At 49.3% G+C, this 14,404-nt stretch overlaps 1 protein-coding gene across 1 annotated transcript in view; it reads left to right on the forward strand.

The window, feature by feature from the left end:
* The window catches only part of LOC137142568 (uncharacterized), a 195,859-nt gene that overhangs the window by 6,175 nt on the left and 175,280 nt on the right, over positions 1–14,404 (forward strand). Inside the window, 1 exon segment of the mRNA XM_067531974.1 lies at positions 6,219–6,293. Within this exon segment, the coding sequence (XP_067388075.1) occupies positions 6,219–6,293 (75 nt within the window).

The raw sequence follows: 14,404 nt of genomic DNA on the forward strand, positions 1-14,404 counted from the left end.
GTTATGGCATTCATGTAAGTCTTGGGTTCAATTCCCTGCTTTGCCCCAGACTTCCTATGTGACAACCACATCACTTAGCCTCTCTAGGCCTCGTCTCCGCCCTCTGAAACACAGGAGTGCTTCCCAGGAGTGTGATGTGACTAAAGATTGTGAGGAACCCAGGTACTCTGATGCCATAAGTACCTTATAGCTTTGGGCTGGATGGCTAGAGGCTGTGTATGACTCTGCCTTCCCTTTAGACCCCCCCACCCCCATCCAGGCTGTGTGAGACTCTTGTCACTTTCCCCCTACGTCCAGGCTGTGACCATGTCAGTCTTTCTTTCTCTCCATGCCCATAACCCCTTCCTCTCTGCCCCTCATCAGACACAAAGCCCCTCTCTCTTATTCCCATTGAGGGCAGAGGATGGGTGAGGAGTGCGCTAGGCCCTGTCTCCATGGTTACAGTGCAGGAGGGATGCTCCAAACCATGGAGAGGTCTTGCCATGCAGTGGGGCAGAAGGGAGATGGAAACCAATCCATGGGGGAATTCTGGGCATCAGCCAGAGATGGTGGGGAGCTATGGTGGCAGCCAGAGAGAACAGGGAATGAGGATGCAGGGAAGTTGAGGAGGAGGAGGAGGAGGGAGGGAGGAAGGCAGAGATGTAGGTACTGTGGGGAGAGAGTGAATCTTTGGAAGGGGCTGTTTATGTAAAGGAGATGATGCATATTTATCAATTATGCAAATATGTTATTACCTCGTTTGTGGCTCACCGAGTAGGAGGGTCTATGCAGACAGCCCCTCCGCCGACATCGAAGGAGCTAGGCCAGGGCGGAACATGGGCTCTTCGTTTTCAAGCCAGGTTTGTCACCGTGGGTCCAGACAGCGTCGGAAAAAACTAGGAACCGGCTCTGAGGAGCAGCATGAAATAGGGTCATTTTCTTCAAGTATAAAGACACCCCACAGTATCAGATTGTTACTAGTGTTAGCTGTGAGCGTTATGTTGGCCCATTAAGGCCCCAGGGCTACGCTGTGCCAGGCGCTGCCCAGACCCGTAGTGACTGAGATCAGGGCCCCGTCATGCCAGGCACTGTCCACACACACGGTGACAGCGTTTGGGGACCCATTGTGCCAACCTCTGCACAGACACACGGTGGTAGGCAATTCCTGCCCTAGGAAGCTCACAGTCTAAACAGATAAGACAGACAACGGGTGTGGGGAGGAAGAGAGGCCCACAGAGGGAAAGTGACTTGTCCTAGGTCACACAACAGGCCAGTGGCAGAGCTACAAACAGAACCTATGTTTCCTGATCCTCAGCTGCCTGCTGGGCCGTGATAGCTATTTAATGGCTGAGTTTGCCCAGTGGGAATGTACCATGTGGACTAACTGCACAAGATATCCATCAAACAGGTAAAGGGCACAGGCCGTTCTGGTTCCATGGCGGTGGGCGAAGCTGTCAGTGGAGATACTGTTTATCAATAAGGAAGAGATGCACAGGGGTGAGGATGACCAGTGGAGCCCATACGGCATACATAGGACTAAGTATTTCCACTTTGCCTGATCCAGGGACTTCTCAGCATCAGCAATCATGTTGTACACGGCCCTTTAAGTGTCAGGACAGAATAAGGAAAATCAGTATTTCCCCCAGCCCGGCTTGCTGAATATGTTCCAGGGACAGCCCCTGCTGAGCAATACGAATCAGGGAGTCAATAATTTTATCGTATCAGGAAGCCAACTTCTTGGCGTCTATTAAAAAATCAGAGCTAAGCAAAGAGATGGACCAGAAGTGCCCCAAGCAATGCATCAACTGCGTTGAGGTTGTACTGGGGCGTTGCCACAAGACAGCACTGAGGCCAGAAGTTTATAAAAAGGACTGGATACTGCTGTAGATAACGAAAGGATCCAGAGTTACAACAGTGAGTGAAAATGACCAAGAGTTTTGGAAGGGATCTAAATCTTTGTGCTTCAGAGTATAAGCCGATCCCATCTCCAGGAGTAGGAAGACACAACTCTTGGGGGCAGCTTACCTGGTAGCTGCCCAGTTTCTTGCACCTTCCTTTGAAGCATATGATACTGGCCACTAAACTCCTGCCTCTCTCTCTTTCTCAAATCTCTGCATATTTATATCTTTTTAAAATCATTTGCTTTTTCTTAACTCCCCGGCCTCTTTGTATTTTTAGGTATTTACTTTAAATCTCTGCCTAGCTGCATTAGGGGTTTTTCTATATATATTTTAAATCATGGCCTATATGGATTGAATATTTGTCATAATTTTGTATTTGTTTCGTTCTGCTGTTCTTTTCTGGAGAATCTGAGCTGCTGTTTGCATTCCAGAATTGTTTAGGGTCACTTTCCATCTCCTAGATGCACAATGAGCAGCACCTCAAGCCCCAGGCCTACCCGGCTTTTGTACTGATAGAACTACGTTGTTGTTATAGGTTATTAATAATCATCATCATGTTTCTTGTGGTAGGGCCTAAGGGCCAGCCAATAATGGGGCCCCTGGTGCTAGGTGCTGTACAAACAGAGAATTTGATAGATCCCTGCCCTGATGGGCAGACAATCAAAATAGACGAGACGGATATGGAAAGGGCAGGGGCAGAACACAGCAGCAGAAGAGTGAGCAGTGGGATGGCAGCAAATGACATGTTAGTGTTGGGGGGGGGGGTCGGATTTTTAGGGGGGATCAGCTAAATGGAAAGAAAAGGGAAGGGAGAGGGACATGGAAGGGAAGGGGGATGAAGGGGAAAGGGGGGGGGCAGGACAGGTGTGGAATGAAGCAGGTTAAGAGACAGTGAGGATGGCGGGGGGTTGGAGCAAACAGTCTCTCAACACAAGGCAGAGGAAGTTCAATCAAAGCTGCAGTAAGTTCTCTAAATGTCCAAAGGTCGCTGCTGTGACTGGTGTCTCCGGCTGGCTCCTCTCCACAGTTTTCCCTAAAGGTCACATGACAGGGGAAAGGGAGGCACCATCTGGGTCCTACTGCCCCCGAAGTATGTGTGTATGTGGTGGGGGGGTCTCCTCTGCACAGTTCTGGGTCCAGGGGGGTTCTGGGCCTTGTTTTATCCCCTTCCCCGATAGCACCTCTGCTTTGGCTACTTCAGTCAGGGGCATTATTACTGATATAGTTATACCAGCACAACCCCTCGTGTGTACACAGTTATGTGGCTCTAAAGGTGCTTTATACCAATATAAATTATTCCCCTTCCTGTACATGAATAAACTATACCAGCATAAAGCCCTGTATGCCCATAATACTGCGTCCGTGCTAGTTGGGGTTGTACTGCTTTAACTGCACCGGTAAAGTTACAGGGGTGCAACTTTCTAGCACAGACAAGACCTTACGTTTACTTGCTCCACCAGAAGTCACCCGCTCAGGGTAGGAACTGTTGGGTGAGAGTCCATGGCCTGTGTTATGCAGGAGGTCAGCTGAGATCCTTAAAGCCTCCAGATGGGTATGTCTAGGCGACAGCAGCACAGCTACGGTGCTGCAGCTGTGCCGACGTAATGTAGATGCTTCCCGCATTGACGGAAGGGGGTTCTCCCGTCGATGTGTAGCTAATCCATCTCCCCAGCAGACACGAGGCAGTAGCTAGGTTGACCCAGCTGCATCTGCGCTGAGCGTTAAGTTGACCTAATGACGTCGCACAGGGTGCAAAAAACTTTTCACAGCCCTGAGCAATGTTGATCTAATTTTCAGGTGTAGACCAGGCCTATGTGCTTAATTTTTCTCATGCGTGTAGTGCAGTGGTTCCCAACCCATGACCCGGGGGCCAAAAGTGGCCTGCAGGTCTTTCAAAGTGGCCCGCTGCTCCCCTCCCGCTGGCTGCAGAAGGGAACCGCTGCCTAAGGACCTAGGCAGAACACGTTGCCACGAGGCTGCAAGACCGGTGCAAGTTCCTTGCTGCAGCCAAGGGGATGGGAGATCAGCTCCCCTCCTCCTGGCTGTAGCAGGGAGCACACCAAAGCACTCCTCCTAGGTTCCTGAGCGCTGGAGTCCCTGCTGGAGCCAGAGGGAGGGGAGCACTGATCTCCCGTCCCCTGGCTGCAGAAGGGAGCCGCTGCCTAGGGACCTAGGTGGAGCGCATGGGGCTACAGGATGTGCACAGTTTCCCTGCTGCAGCCAGGGGGACAGAAGATCAGTGAGGACTCCTTCCATCTGGCTGCAGTGGGGGCCGGGGGGCTGTGGCATAGACTTATGGCCCTCCATGGTTGTAAAAATGATATCTGTGGTCCTCAAGCCAAAAAGGTTGAGAACCATTGGTGTAGTGAGTAAAGTTAAACACATGCACAGGTGTGGGCCTAATAGGGGACGCTTCGCTAGCAGGCTCAGTGGATTAGATGATGCCCTGTGCAAAGGAGTGACAGACCCTCTCACTGCCTCGTGGGCTCAGAGGAGTACACGGGGCTACTTGTCCGTTTATTCCCTCTCTTGAGGAGGTGATGGGCGTAGCCTGGGCTCTGCCACCTGGCTACTTGCTGAGCCAGCATGGGGTGGGGCGGGGTAGTAGCTGTTTGCAGCTCTAGGCTAACTGTAAATTTCTCCCCCCTCCAGGAGCAAGCAGGGGAGGAACTGTGACTCAGAAGGGCGTGTCTTAGGGCTTGTCTACACTTACCTCGGAAATTTGGCAGCAGTCGACCAGAGTTACGCAAACTATGCCAAAAACTTGCGTAACTCCCGTCGACTTCTCTGCTTCTGTTCTGCGCGCCGTCTTCACTGCCCTGCGCCGATGGGAACCACATTCCCGCCGACGCAGCGCTACGCCACTTGAGAAGGTGGTCTTAATACATCGATTTCTGGATCGACTGAGCGGGTCTTCACCTTTTAAAATCCTGCCTCTAGCAAGAAGGACACTTTCTGGTGCTTAGCTGGGTGTCAGCTCCCTGATTCCACGCGCCAGTTAGCCAGCCAGACAATCTCCTCCGGACTCTGCCAGCCCTTATTTTGCCTTGCAGGATAACAGTAGGTTAACCCCTGTCCTCGAGTCCCTTTGTAGCATCCCCCTGCAGTGTCCAGTCCCTTATCCACTGACCACTCCCAGAAATACCAGGTCGACTGTCCCCAAAAGACCAGTTTGAATGATTCAACTCTGGATCAGATCCTTGGATAACACCCTGTACTGAGATATATTTATAATGAAAACAACAGAACGTTTATGATCAAACCCAAAGATTCAAGAGATGGTGAGTCAGTATAATGGAAACAGAAGAGTTACATATCAAACAACATCAGTATGCATTTTCTAGAGACTAAACTTAACGGGCTATCCTTCTGTTTAGAGCAGTCTTCTCTCACCCAAAGTCTTTTGCAGGGTTTCCAACCCAGTCGAACCCCCTGTAGTTCATTTTCTGATGTATTGTCTCCTGTTGACTTTGTATGAAAACAGGACTTCCACTGCGTTGGCTTACAATGCTTAATTCACACATGCACAAGAGAGACGGGGTGAATATATGTCCTTGATCTGGCAGAAACCTGTTTGTCGACCCTGCCTTGATACAGACTTTCGCAACATATTTTCTTTACACATCCGTAAGTCTGTATATAGAGACTGTACGTACATTTAACAACTATATTAATGACCAGAGCGATCCTGGCTTTCATTTGAGATCCTACAAGGCATTGTTTGGTGCACCAGAATGTTCAGATCAGGATCAGGATATTAGAGTCATAGAACAGTAGGGTTTGACGGGACCACAAAGATCATCAGGTCTAAGCCCCTGCCAAGATGCAGGATATTCCCTTTACCTCTGGGCATTGAGGAACTCTAAGGATCATGGGGTTTGGGCTCCCAACACTCAGGGTTTCTTGGAAAATCCCAGCCAAGATGAGTGAAAGTGGCACTGCCTGGCCCTTTGTGGAGCTGTGGTTCTGATTTGCCAACTTCTATCTGAGCTCCAATAGTTGCACTGGCTTGAAAGTTGGTTTTGCTGAGGAATGCTGGGTACGTTTTTGTAGCGCTCACAGCCAGAAGTGGCCATTAGAAATAGATCATCCAGCCTGACCTCCCGCATTACATAGGCCATTGTGTTTCGCCCAGTTACCCGTCTCTTGAGACACTGACTGTTGTTAAAACCAAAGCATTTGGGTTTCCGGGAGGCTACACTGTTATGCCACAGGCAGAGACCAGGAGAGACTGAGGTGTTTTGTTGATACTGGGGGCCGTGGGTGGGGCTGCTTTCCAAATGGCACCTGCCTACGCTGCAGCACATCTAACCTGTGTCCAATCCGTGTTTTGCTTAGCGGAGGAGATAGCGATCAGCTGGCCCCGGATAACCGCTTTTGCCGAGTCGCACAGGAGGAGAGGATTGGTCTCCGGTAAGTCGCTATGGGTGAGGCAGTCGGAGATCGCAGCGCTTTGCTCTCCATTTTCTCTCTCCCCACCCCTGAGGCTGAGGCCCTAACTACTCGGGGGCAAGCTGGGGGGCTGGGGTGCACTGCGGGTGAAACGTCCCACTCCGCCGAGGGCCAGCAGCATAAGGAGTGGGATGGGGGAAACGGGTGGACTAGCAGGAGCTCAGATCACAGCTCACTGTGTCCCATTTCTGTCGCGCTAGTCTCACTCCCCGATCCTGCAATCAGGTGGACAGTGGCGTGGGCAAAAGGGTCCAGCAGCATGGATCAGGAGGCAGGATTGGGGCCTAAATGAGGCCTGCTGAGAGCAGAGCATGTGTCGAAAATGCAAACCGCAAAGAACAAGGAAAGGCAGAAGAAAATTGTTTTGAAGTGAATCTTTAACCACACACAGACTAATATGTAAAGGTGGCTAGGCAGTTCTTTTTCCTTTGGAATTCACCTGTAATTGTCTGCAAATTTAGGGCTAGGATTCCCCAGCGGGCTCTGACTGCTTTGTGCTCTTCTGGTGACACCAATCAGCCAGAAACCCAGGTTAGTTGGCTGGTTAATCCAGGTTATGGCTGCATTGCATTGAGCAGAAGCCAGTGGGTACTGGTGAATTTGCCCCTTAATGTTCCAGATACAACCTCTTCAGAGGCAGCCCACTGACATTAATGCAACACTAGATTAGGGCTCTACTTCTTCCTCAATAGCTTTGTTCCTTGTGTGCATCAGTCAGAGCTTCTGACTTCACATAAATAAGTTCCTACGGCTGTTTATCCCTGCCTGAATTCCACTGCGGGATTGAGGCCTTTTACATTCTTTATCCCCCTCGCCCTCCTGAGACATAGCTCACATACCAGCTCACGTATGATGAACAGCATTGTGAATTACATTCTGATTGCGGGAGCTTTATCGCTGGTGAGGTGTGAGGCAATAGAAAAACCAGCCTGGTTTTCAGATGGCAGGATCACTTTTACCCAGCTAGTAGTAGGGAAAAAATACATAATTTGACTAGCAGCAGCAGCAGCATGGTCTAGTGGTTAGGGTACTCGGACGAATTCAGTTCAGTCAAGGCTCTGCCATGGACCTTCTGGGTCATGTTGGGCAAATCTTTTCCCTCTCTGGCTATCTTTCCCCTCACCCCCTTTGTCTTATTCATTGAACCGCTGAGCTCAGTGGGCCAACTCTCCTACTATGTGTATGTGCAGCACCCAGCACCATGGGGCCCTGAACTCATTTTTATTAATCGTAGCTCAGCAATTTTCGTCTGAGAAATCACTGACACCATGAACATGAACCCTCTCAGGTCTGCTTTCGTGGATCACTGTAATGGTGTTGCGTTAAGCCCTTGAAAGTCAGAAATTGCCCATGCAGCCTTGTGCAAACACGCTGCAATCCGGTCTTTAACCACCCGCTCACATGCTATTTCTCATAGAATACAGTCAAACATACCATTTTTCTGACCTCCTTCCATATTTTTGGGTGAGTCGGATATTTTGATTGTCTTTCCTTTTTAATGGATGAGATTGTCACGTATGTGCTAGGCAGGCCGAGTCATTCTGCCACATCACCTGTGTGCTAAATAAAGTGTTTTTCTTTTGAGATAAGTGTGCTTCCATTCAACTGACACATTCTGTCTGAAATTCTCTCTTGTAATTTTTAATTCACTGAACCGCTGTGTGTCTTCCTTACCCAAAATCCTCAGAGGTGCACAGAACTGGAATAGCTCTTAAAATAAGCTTGCATATTAACATGGCTTGGCTGGTGTGCTTCAGCATCACCAACAGTCTGCAGTTTCTGATGCACCTGAACAAACTCCCTCACTGGAAAAGTATGTCTGCAAAGGATGGCGTTGATGTGCCAATACCCCAGCTGGTGCACCTCACTGTAACTCCGCCGAAGCCAAACTTTAATCTGAAGTCAGTGGCACTGCGCCAATTCACACCAGCTGAGGAGCTGGCTGAATGTTGTTTTGCAAGATGCTCTCGCCTCATGTTTTCAGCTAGGTTCTGATTTGCTTTTTCACAAGCATTCACATCTTTTTCCTCGGGGTCTTTGCCTTTCTCTATCATCGCTGCAATGAAATGCGTTAACCCCTCTGCTCAGACCACCTCCTGCTGCAGAGGAGACTCCACATTCCTTGTCCGTGTTCTGAGTCCCGTGTGATTACAGGAGGCAGTTCTGCCTCTGAATTCTTCTTCTAACTCTCACGTTGCCTTTGCGCTGACTTTGTTAACCCTTTGGCTATGCCTGTGTTTTAGGGTGCTTTACCAGTGTAGGAAATATTGCCGTGCTATATTTGCAAAGTGCTCCTTGTGTGGACGGGACTATATGGGCAAAGATGTGCTCTGTCCACCCTTCATGAGCGAAAACAAGCGATGTCAGTAAAACTGCGCTTTTGCCTGTGGAGCTGTGTCCGCGCCACAGACTTCTCCAGCACAGCTCTGCTGGTCGGGGATCACACTTCTTCACGCCCCTGACCATGATAGCCAGGCCAGCGGAAGTCTGTAGTATAGACATAGTCTCTGTTAGGATGCAGTGCAGGACAGTGTAGGGCTCCATTTACAGGATCTCATCCACGGCAGAGCAACGCGCCGTTCTCCTTTTATGGCTCCATCTAGCTTTCTAAGGCCTGCACTATTTCTGTGTGGCTTAGACTATAACTGCCCCAGTTAAAAACCGTTCATATCCCATCATTGCCTAGACATCCCATCCCATATCAGATCCCCAGTGTGCTGGGCACTGCACAGACGTAGTTCACCATCAGCTGGGTTTGCAAGCACCCTGTGATGTGCTGAGTTTCTGCTTTCGCCACACGGCAAATGCCTGCTGGTAACCATGGCAGCTGCAGCCTGTCGTCACTGCCAGAGGCCGCCGCTGGTTCTCTTTCTATATCTGGTTCATCATGCCGCTTTATTGCAGTGCAGATGAGACACCCTGGCAGAGCCTCTGGGGCTGTGCTGGCTTTTTTGCTCCTTTCCCTCCCCACCCACATGTCCATGTGCAGAGGAACTCCGCTTAGATACCTCTGGAGGGTGGCATGGCTGTGGTGTGCTCTTCCTCTGCACAGGGATGGGTTTCGCCTCGTATGGAAAAAATCCATCAGCCACAGGCCTCAAATGGGACACAATTCTGCTAGCTCTTCCCTGAAGCTGAGCATCAGTGTTGTTCTAGCTATATGGGTTCCAGGATGTTAGTTAGACAAGGTGGGTGAGGTGATATCTTTTACTGGACCAACTTCTGTTGGTGAAAGGGACAAACTTTTGGGCTACACAGAGCCCCTCTTCAGGTCCGTGTAAGCTCAAAAGCTTGTCTCTTTCACCAACAGAAGTTGGTCCAATACTAGTGTGATGTTCCCCCTTCAATCCGGACTGGTGGGTAGCTGTGTCACCCCAATTCCTCACTCCTGGGCCCCAACTTACCCCGCTTTACTGTGTGAACCACCCACTCCTGGGTCAGCCCACACCCAGCCTCCTGCAAGTAATCGGTCCCTGACCTGGTGAAGGAGCGCTTTTGGCCAGCCACTCATGGGATAGACCCCCAGCAAACACCCCCAGCAAACACCCCCAGTCCCAGATGCAACCCCGGGAACTGCCGTCTTGCAGGGTTCAGTGCTGCACACTGCATCCTGCAAGCTCATTTACATTTGTCTGTCCGTTTATCAAGGACATTGATACGCACCAGCTCTGTCACCTCTAAGTGAGGTCTCTGCACACACTCAATCCACATGCACTGTTTTAGATGAAACAAACAAACAAATTTATTGACTACAGCAAGATTTTAAGTGAATCTAAGTCAGATTAATATAAATCAGAAGATTAATAATGCGTCAAGGAGTTAGTCACAATCAAACTAAAGAGAACTCGCCTCTAAACTAAGATTCACATTTCAGGCTGTATTCAGCTTACCACGCAGGCTGGTTGAGACTCCCCCCCACTGTGGGTAGATTCTCAGTCTTTGGTGTTGTTTAGAAGATGGATTCTTCCACAGATACTTAGGGCAGTCCATTGTGCCAGTATGCATGCCTCTGCTGGGCATGGAAACACAGCTTTGTGTTCATCCGCATCTATTCAAGCCGTGTGAGACACGCATTTGGGGATATGATACAGCAGAGTTTCCTATCTGTACATATGTGTGACATTGCAGGAAACATGCGACCACTACAATAATGTTCAGTACGTCATGAGCGATCCAAAAACACCTTCCATGGCATGCTTTGCATCAGACAATACACAGTTACCCTGTAAGGGTGAACATGAATGATACACAAATCACACCAGAAGGGTGTACATGGGGTACAGCGTGTCACAACTAGATATTCCTCACCCACCTTGTCTCTCCATTATGATAACAAACATGCCTGAATCTGCTGTGAAATTAGAGCCTGTTAGTGGTACATTTAAACTAACTTCTAGGCTGCTAGTTCTCCATGCCTGGTGGAAAATGGGAACACAATCAGCTTTACCAAGTGAGAAGAGAGTCTCGGTGTGCCAGGTGCTGTACGCACACCCAGAGCATGTCCACATTCCAGTCGGAGATGCAACTGCAGCTCAGGTTTAAATCTAGCTTTAATCCAGTTTTATCTAGCTTTAATCTAGTTAGGCCCGGCTGAAAATAATAGTGATGCCAGATCAGCGCAGACCCCAGTGTACATTAGCAATGCCAGTGCATATCCGGAGCTCCAGGCAGGCTTGCAAAACCCACGCTTCACGGTTATTTTTAGCCATGCTGGTGAGATTAACAGTAGCAAGGGTATGTCCACCTGAGCTGCTGTCGCTCCTTGGACTGCAGTGGAGACGTTCCGTAGTGAGAGACGCTTACCGGTGGTTCCCAACCTTCTTGGCTCGAGGGCCACAAATGCCGTTTTTACAACCCTGAAGGGCCACCCATCTATCAGCTCATAAACAATGTATCGACGCGCACACCATTAAGGACTGCAGATCACTACGTATTGAAAGGAAACGTTTTGATGCTACTGTGCACATTTTTACATTCACTGTTTTGCACCTACAGATCACTCACAGACTGTCACACGCTCGCAGACAAAGCACCAGTGTAGATGAGTGACTTTCACCAAACACTGAAGCCCGTGGCCTGGCAGCTGAGTCACGGTGGGTGACTTAGCAAGCCAGACCTGAAGGCAATGATTTTTTGAGTCCTGCCCCTCCTCAAGCATGGTGGGTCCTGTCTGCTTTGCTAGCCTCTCCCCTCCCAGCCAGACAGCAGCCTTCTCGCTGATCTCCCTTCCCCCTGGCTGCAGCAGGGAAACCACACGTGTCCTGTAGCCCCGGGCGCACCACCTGGGTCCCTAGGCAGTGGCTCCCTTCTGCACCCAGGGGAACAGGCAATCAGTGCTCCCCTCCCCCTGGCTCCAGCAGGGACCCCAGTGCCTATGGACCCAGATGTAGTGCTTTGCCGTGCTCCCTGCTACCGCTATGGGGAGGGGAGATGATCTCCCATCCTCTTGGCTTCAGCAAGGAGCCTGCACTGGTCTTGTAGCCCCGTGACAATGTGCTCCGCCTGGGTCCTTAGGCAGCGACTCCCTTCTGCAGCCAGCGGGAGGGGAGCGTTGGGCCACTTTTGAGTTGGGAACCACTGGTCTAACTAGACAAAGGGTAGGAGGGAAAAGAGAGGTGCAGAGATTCACTGCCAGGTCTCAGAGCTAGGAGTAGGGCCAAGGAGCCCTGCCTCCCTGTCTTGTGCCTTTTTCACCAGATTGTGCTGCCTTTCTAGAATGGATGGTTTCTGTGTCACCCGTCGGAGGCTCAGTCCTGCTCTCATTAACGTCACAGGGAGTTTTTTTGCTGTTGGCTTTGGTGAGAGTGAGCACGGTTGATGGGGCTCGAGTGCTTAAAGTGCATTCATGTTTGGAAGATCAAGCTCTGTATCTGTGTGCCAGAATCCTACCCTCTATTGCCTGGTTTAAGCTTAGAAAGGAAATAAAGGTATTTCTCTAGGTAGCAGGGTTCTTCCTTTATGCCTACAAGTCTCTTTGTAGAACCTCTGGAGCTGGGGTCGTAATCCTGGTTCAGCTGGGCTGTGTTTAACTGTGGAAAAGAGGATAGTCTCTTCCTAGGAAAGATTGCAACCACGGTTCCATTGCTAAGGCTGATTTTGATCCTTCTCGTCAATCAACATTTCTTGTGCTTTCATACGGTTTGGGTTAATTCTCCTTTGCAAGTGGTGCGTTCCTGAAATATTTTCTGTCAGGAAAAAAAAACCTAAAAATGGCTCCTTTGGAAAATTTTGGGAGGTAGCTAAGAATTGTTTGTGCCCAGCAAAATCACACTGCTCCACCAGAACTAGCCAGAAAAGAGCAAAAAGGGGGAGAATTTCAGCAAATTGGAAGTTATTCCTCATCCCATTCTGTTCCACAATAGTTACGTATTTCATTTTCACGATTTCCTTTGGAATTTCCTACATATAGTACAAGGTGCTTGCAAACTTAGCAATGGAGGAACTCCTGCCTCTGTGAAATAAACCTTAATTTAGTTCCACTCTATAACATCACCTGAACTAAACCGATCATTCTGGGATTTCATACACGTGATCTTATGCCCAAATAGAAAAATCTCTGGACAGTCTGAGACTGGGGCAATCCGATTTGGAAAATGAAGTGATCTCAGGGCTTTAACATTTTTCTACCTTTGATTTATCTCATCCTATATGAGCAGCAATCACTGGGTGAAATCCTCCGGCCTGTATTACAGGAGTTTAGATTAGATTATCGTAACGGTCCCTGCTGCTGTTAAGACCTATGAATCCAAAATCACTGGGCATTGAAACTGCAGATGTGCTTTAATCAGTGCATTTGCTGAGGCGTGGGGCCGCTGCCTAGTTAGGTTGGTAGGAATTTGGAGATGGAAGAATTCAGGGCTAGATTCGGATACGCTTACGTTGAACATGAGCGTTCTCAGTGAAATTGTTATTGAATTGGTGCAGGGGTAATTGGGTGGAATCCTCTGGGTTTATACAGGAGGTCAGACTAGATGTTTTAATGGGCCCTTCTGGCCTTAAGATCTATGAATCTATACTCAAACAAACAATATACGTTTAATATGGCTAAATGCAAATGTAGACATTGAGGAACAAAGAACATAGGCCATACTTACGGGATGGGGGACTCTATCCTGGGAAGCAGTGACCTTGAAAAAGATTCAGGGACCACGGTGGATAATCAGCTGAACATGAGCTCCCAGCGCAAAGCTGTGGCCAAAAGAGCTAATGCGATCCTGGGATGCCTAAAGGGGGATCTCGAGGAGGAGCAGAGAAGTCATTTTTTCCTCTGTATTTGGCACGGGTGCGACCGCTGTTGTGTACAGTTCTGGTGCCCACAATTCAAGAAGGATGTTGATAAATTGGAGAGGGTTCAGAGACAAGGCACAAGAATGATTGCATGATCAGAAAACCTGCCTCGTAGTGATAAACTCCAGGAGTTCCATCTATTTAACTTCACAAAAAGAAGGTTAAGGGGTGACTTGATTATGGGAAACATATTTAATAATGGGCTCTTCAGTCTAGCAGAGAAAAGTACAACACAGTCCAGTGTCCGAGAAATAAAGCGAGACAAATTCAGACTGGAAATAAGGCATGCATATTTAACAATGGGAGAAATTAACCGTTGGAAGAATTTCCCAAGTCTTGTGGCGGATTCTCCATCACCGACAAGTTTTCAATGTTTTGACCTGCGCTAGGAATTATCTTGGGGAAGTTTCGTGGCCTGTATTACACACAAGGTCAGACTAGATGATCACCTTCTGGCCTGTGACTTTCGGATTTAAATGGCCATTCTGGCCTTAACATCTATGAAGTCAGTGGGGACTGTTTGTAGCGTAAGCTGCCACTCAGGAAGGCTGTAAGAATCTGGCCCCTGCTTCTCAAAAGCTGCAGCAATGAATGTTACTGGTCCCGTGGCTGTGATGGGGGTGGCTAGGAGAAGGGAAGCAGCGGGTGGGAGCTGGCGGGGAGAGAGGCTCCCAGGGGAGAGAAGGGGAGGGGGCCTGGGGAGCAGGCTGGCAGAGCCAGCGCCCGATTTTTCCGTCGTGTTGATGGGTATTTGAACATGTGACAGATCCTCTCCAATTCCCTTC

This window comes from Emydura macquarii, unplaced genomic scaffold (genome assembly GCF_026122565.2).
Source record: "Emydura macquarii macquarii isolate MOO-44397 ecotype Brisbane River unplaced genomic scaffold, CSIRO-AGI_Emac_v2 contig_3231, whole genome shotgun sequence".
NCBI lineage: Eukaryota > Metazoa > Chordata > Testudines > Chelidae > Emydura > Emydura macquarii.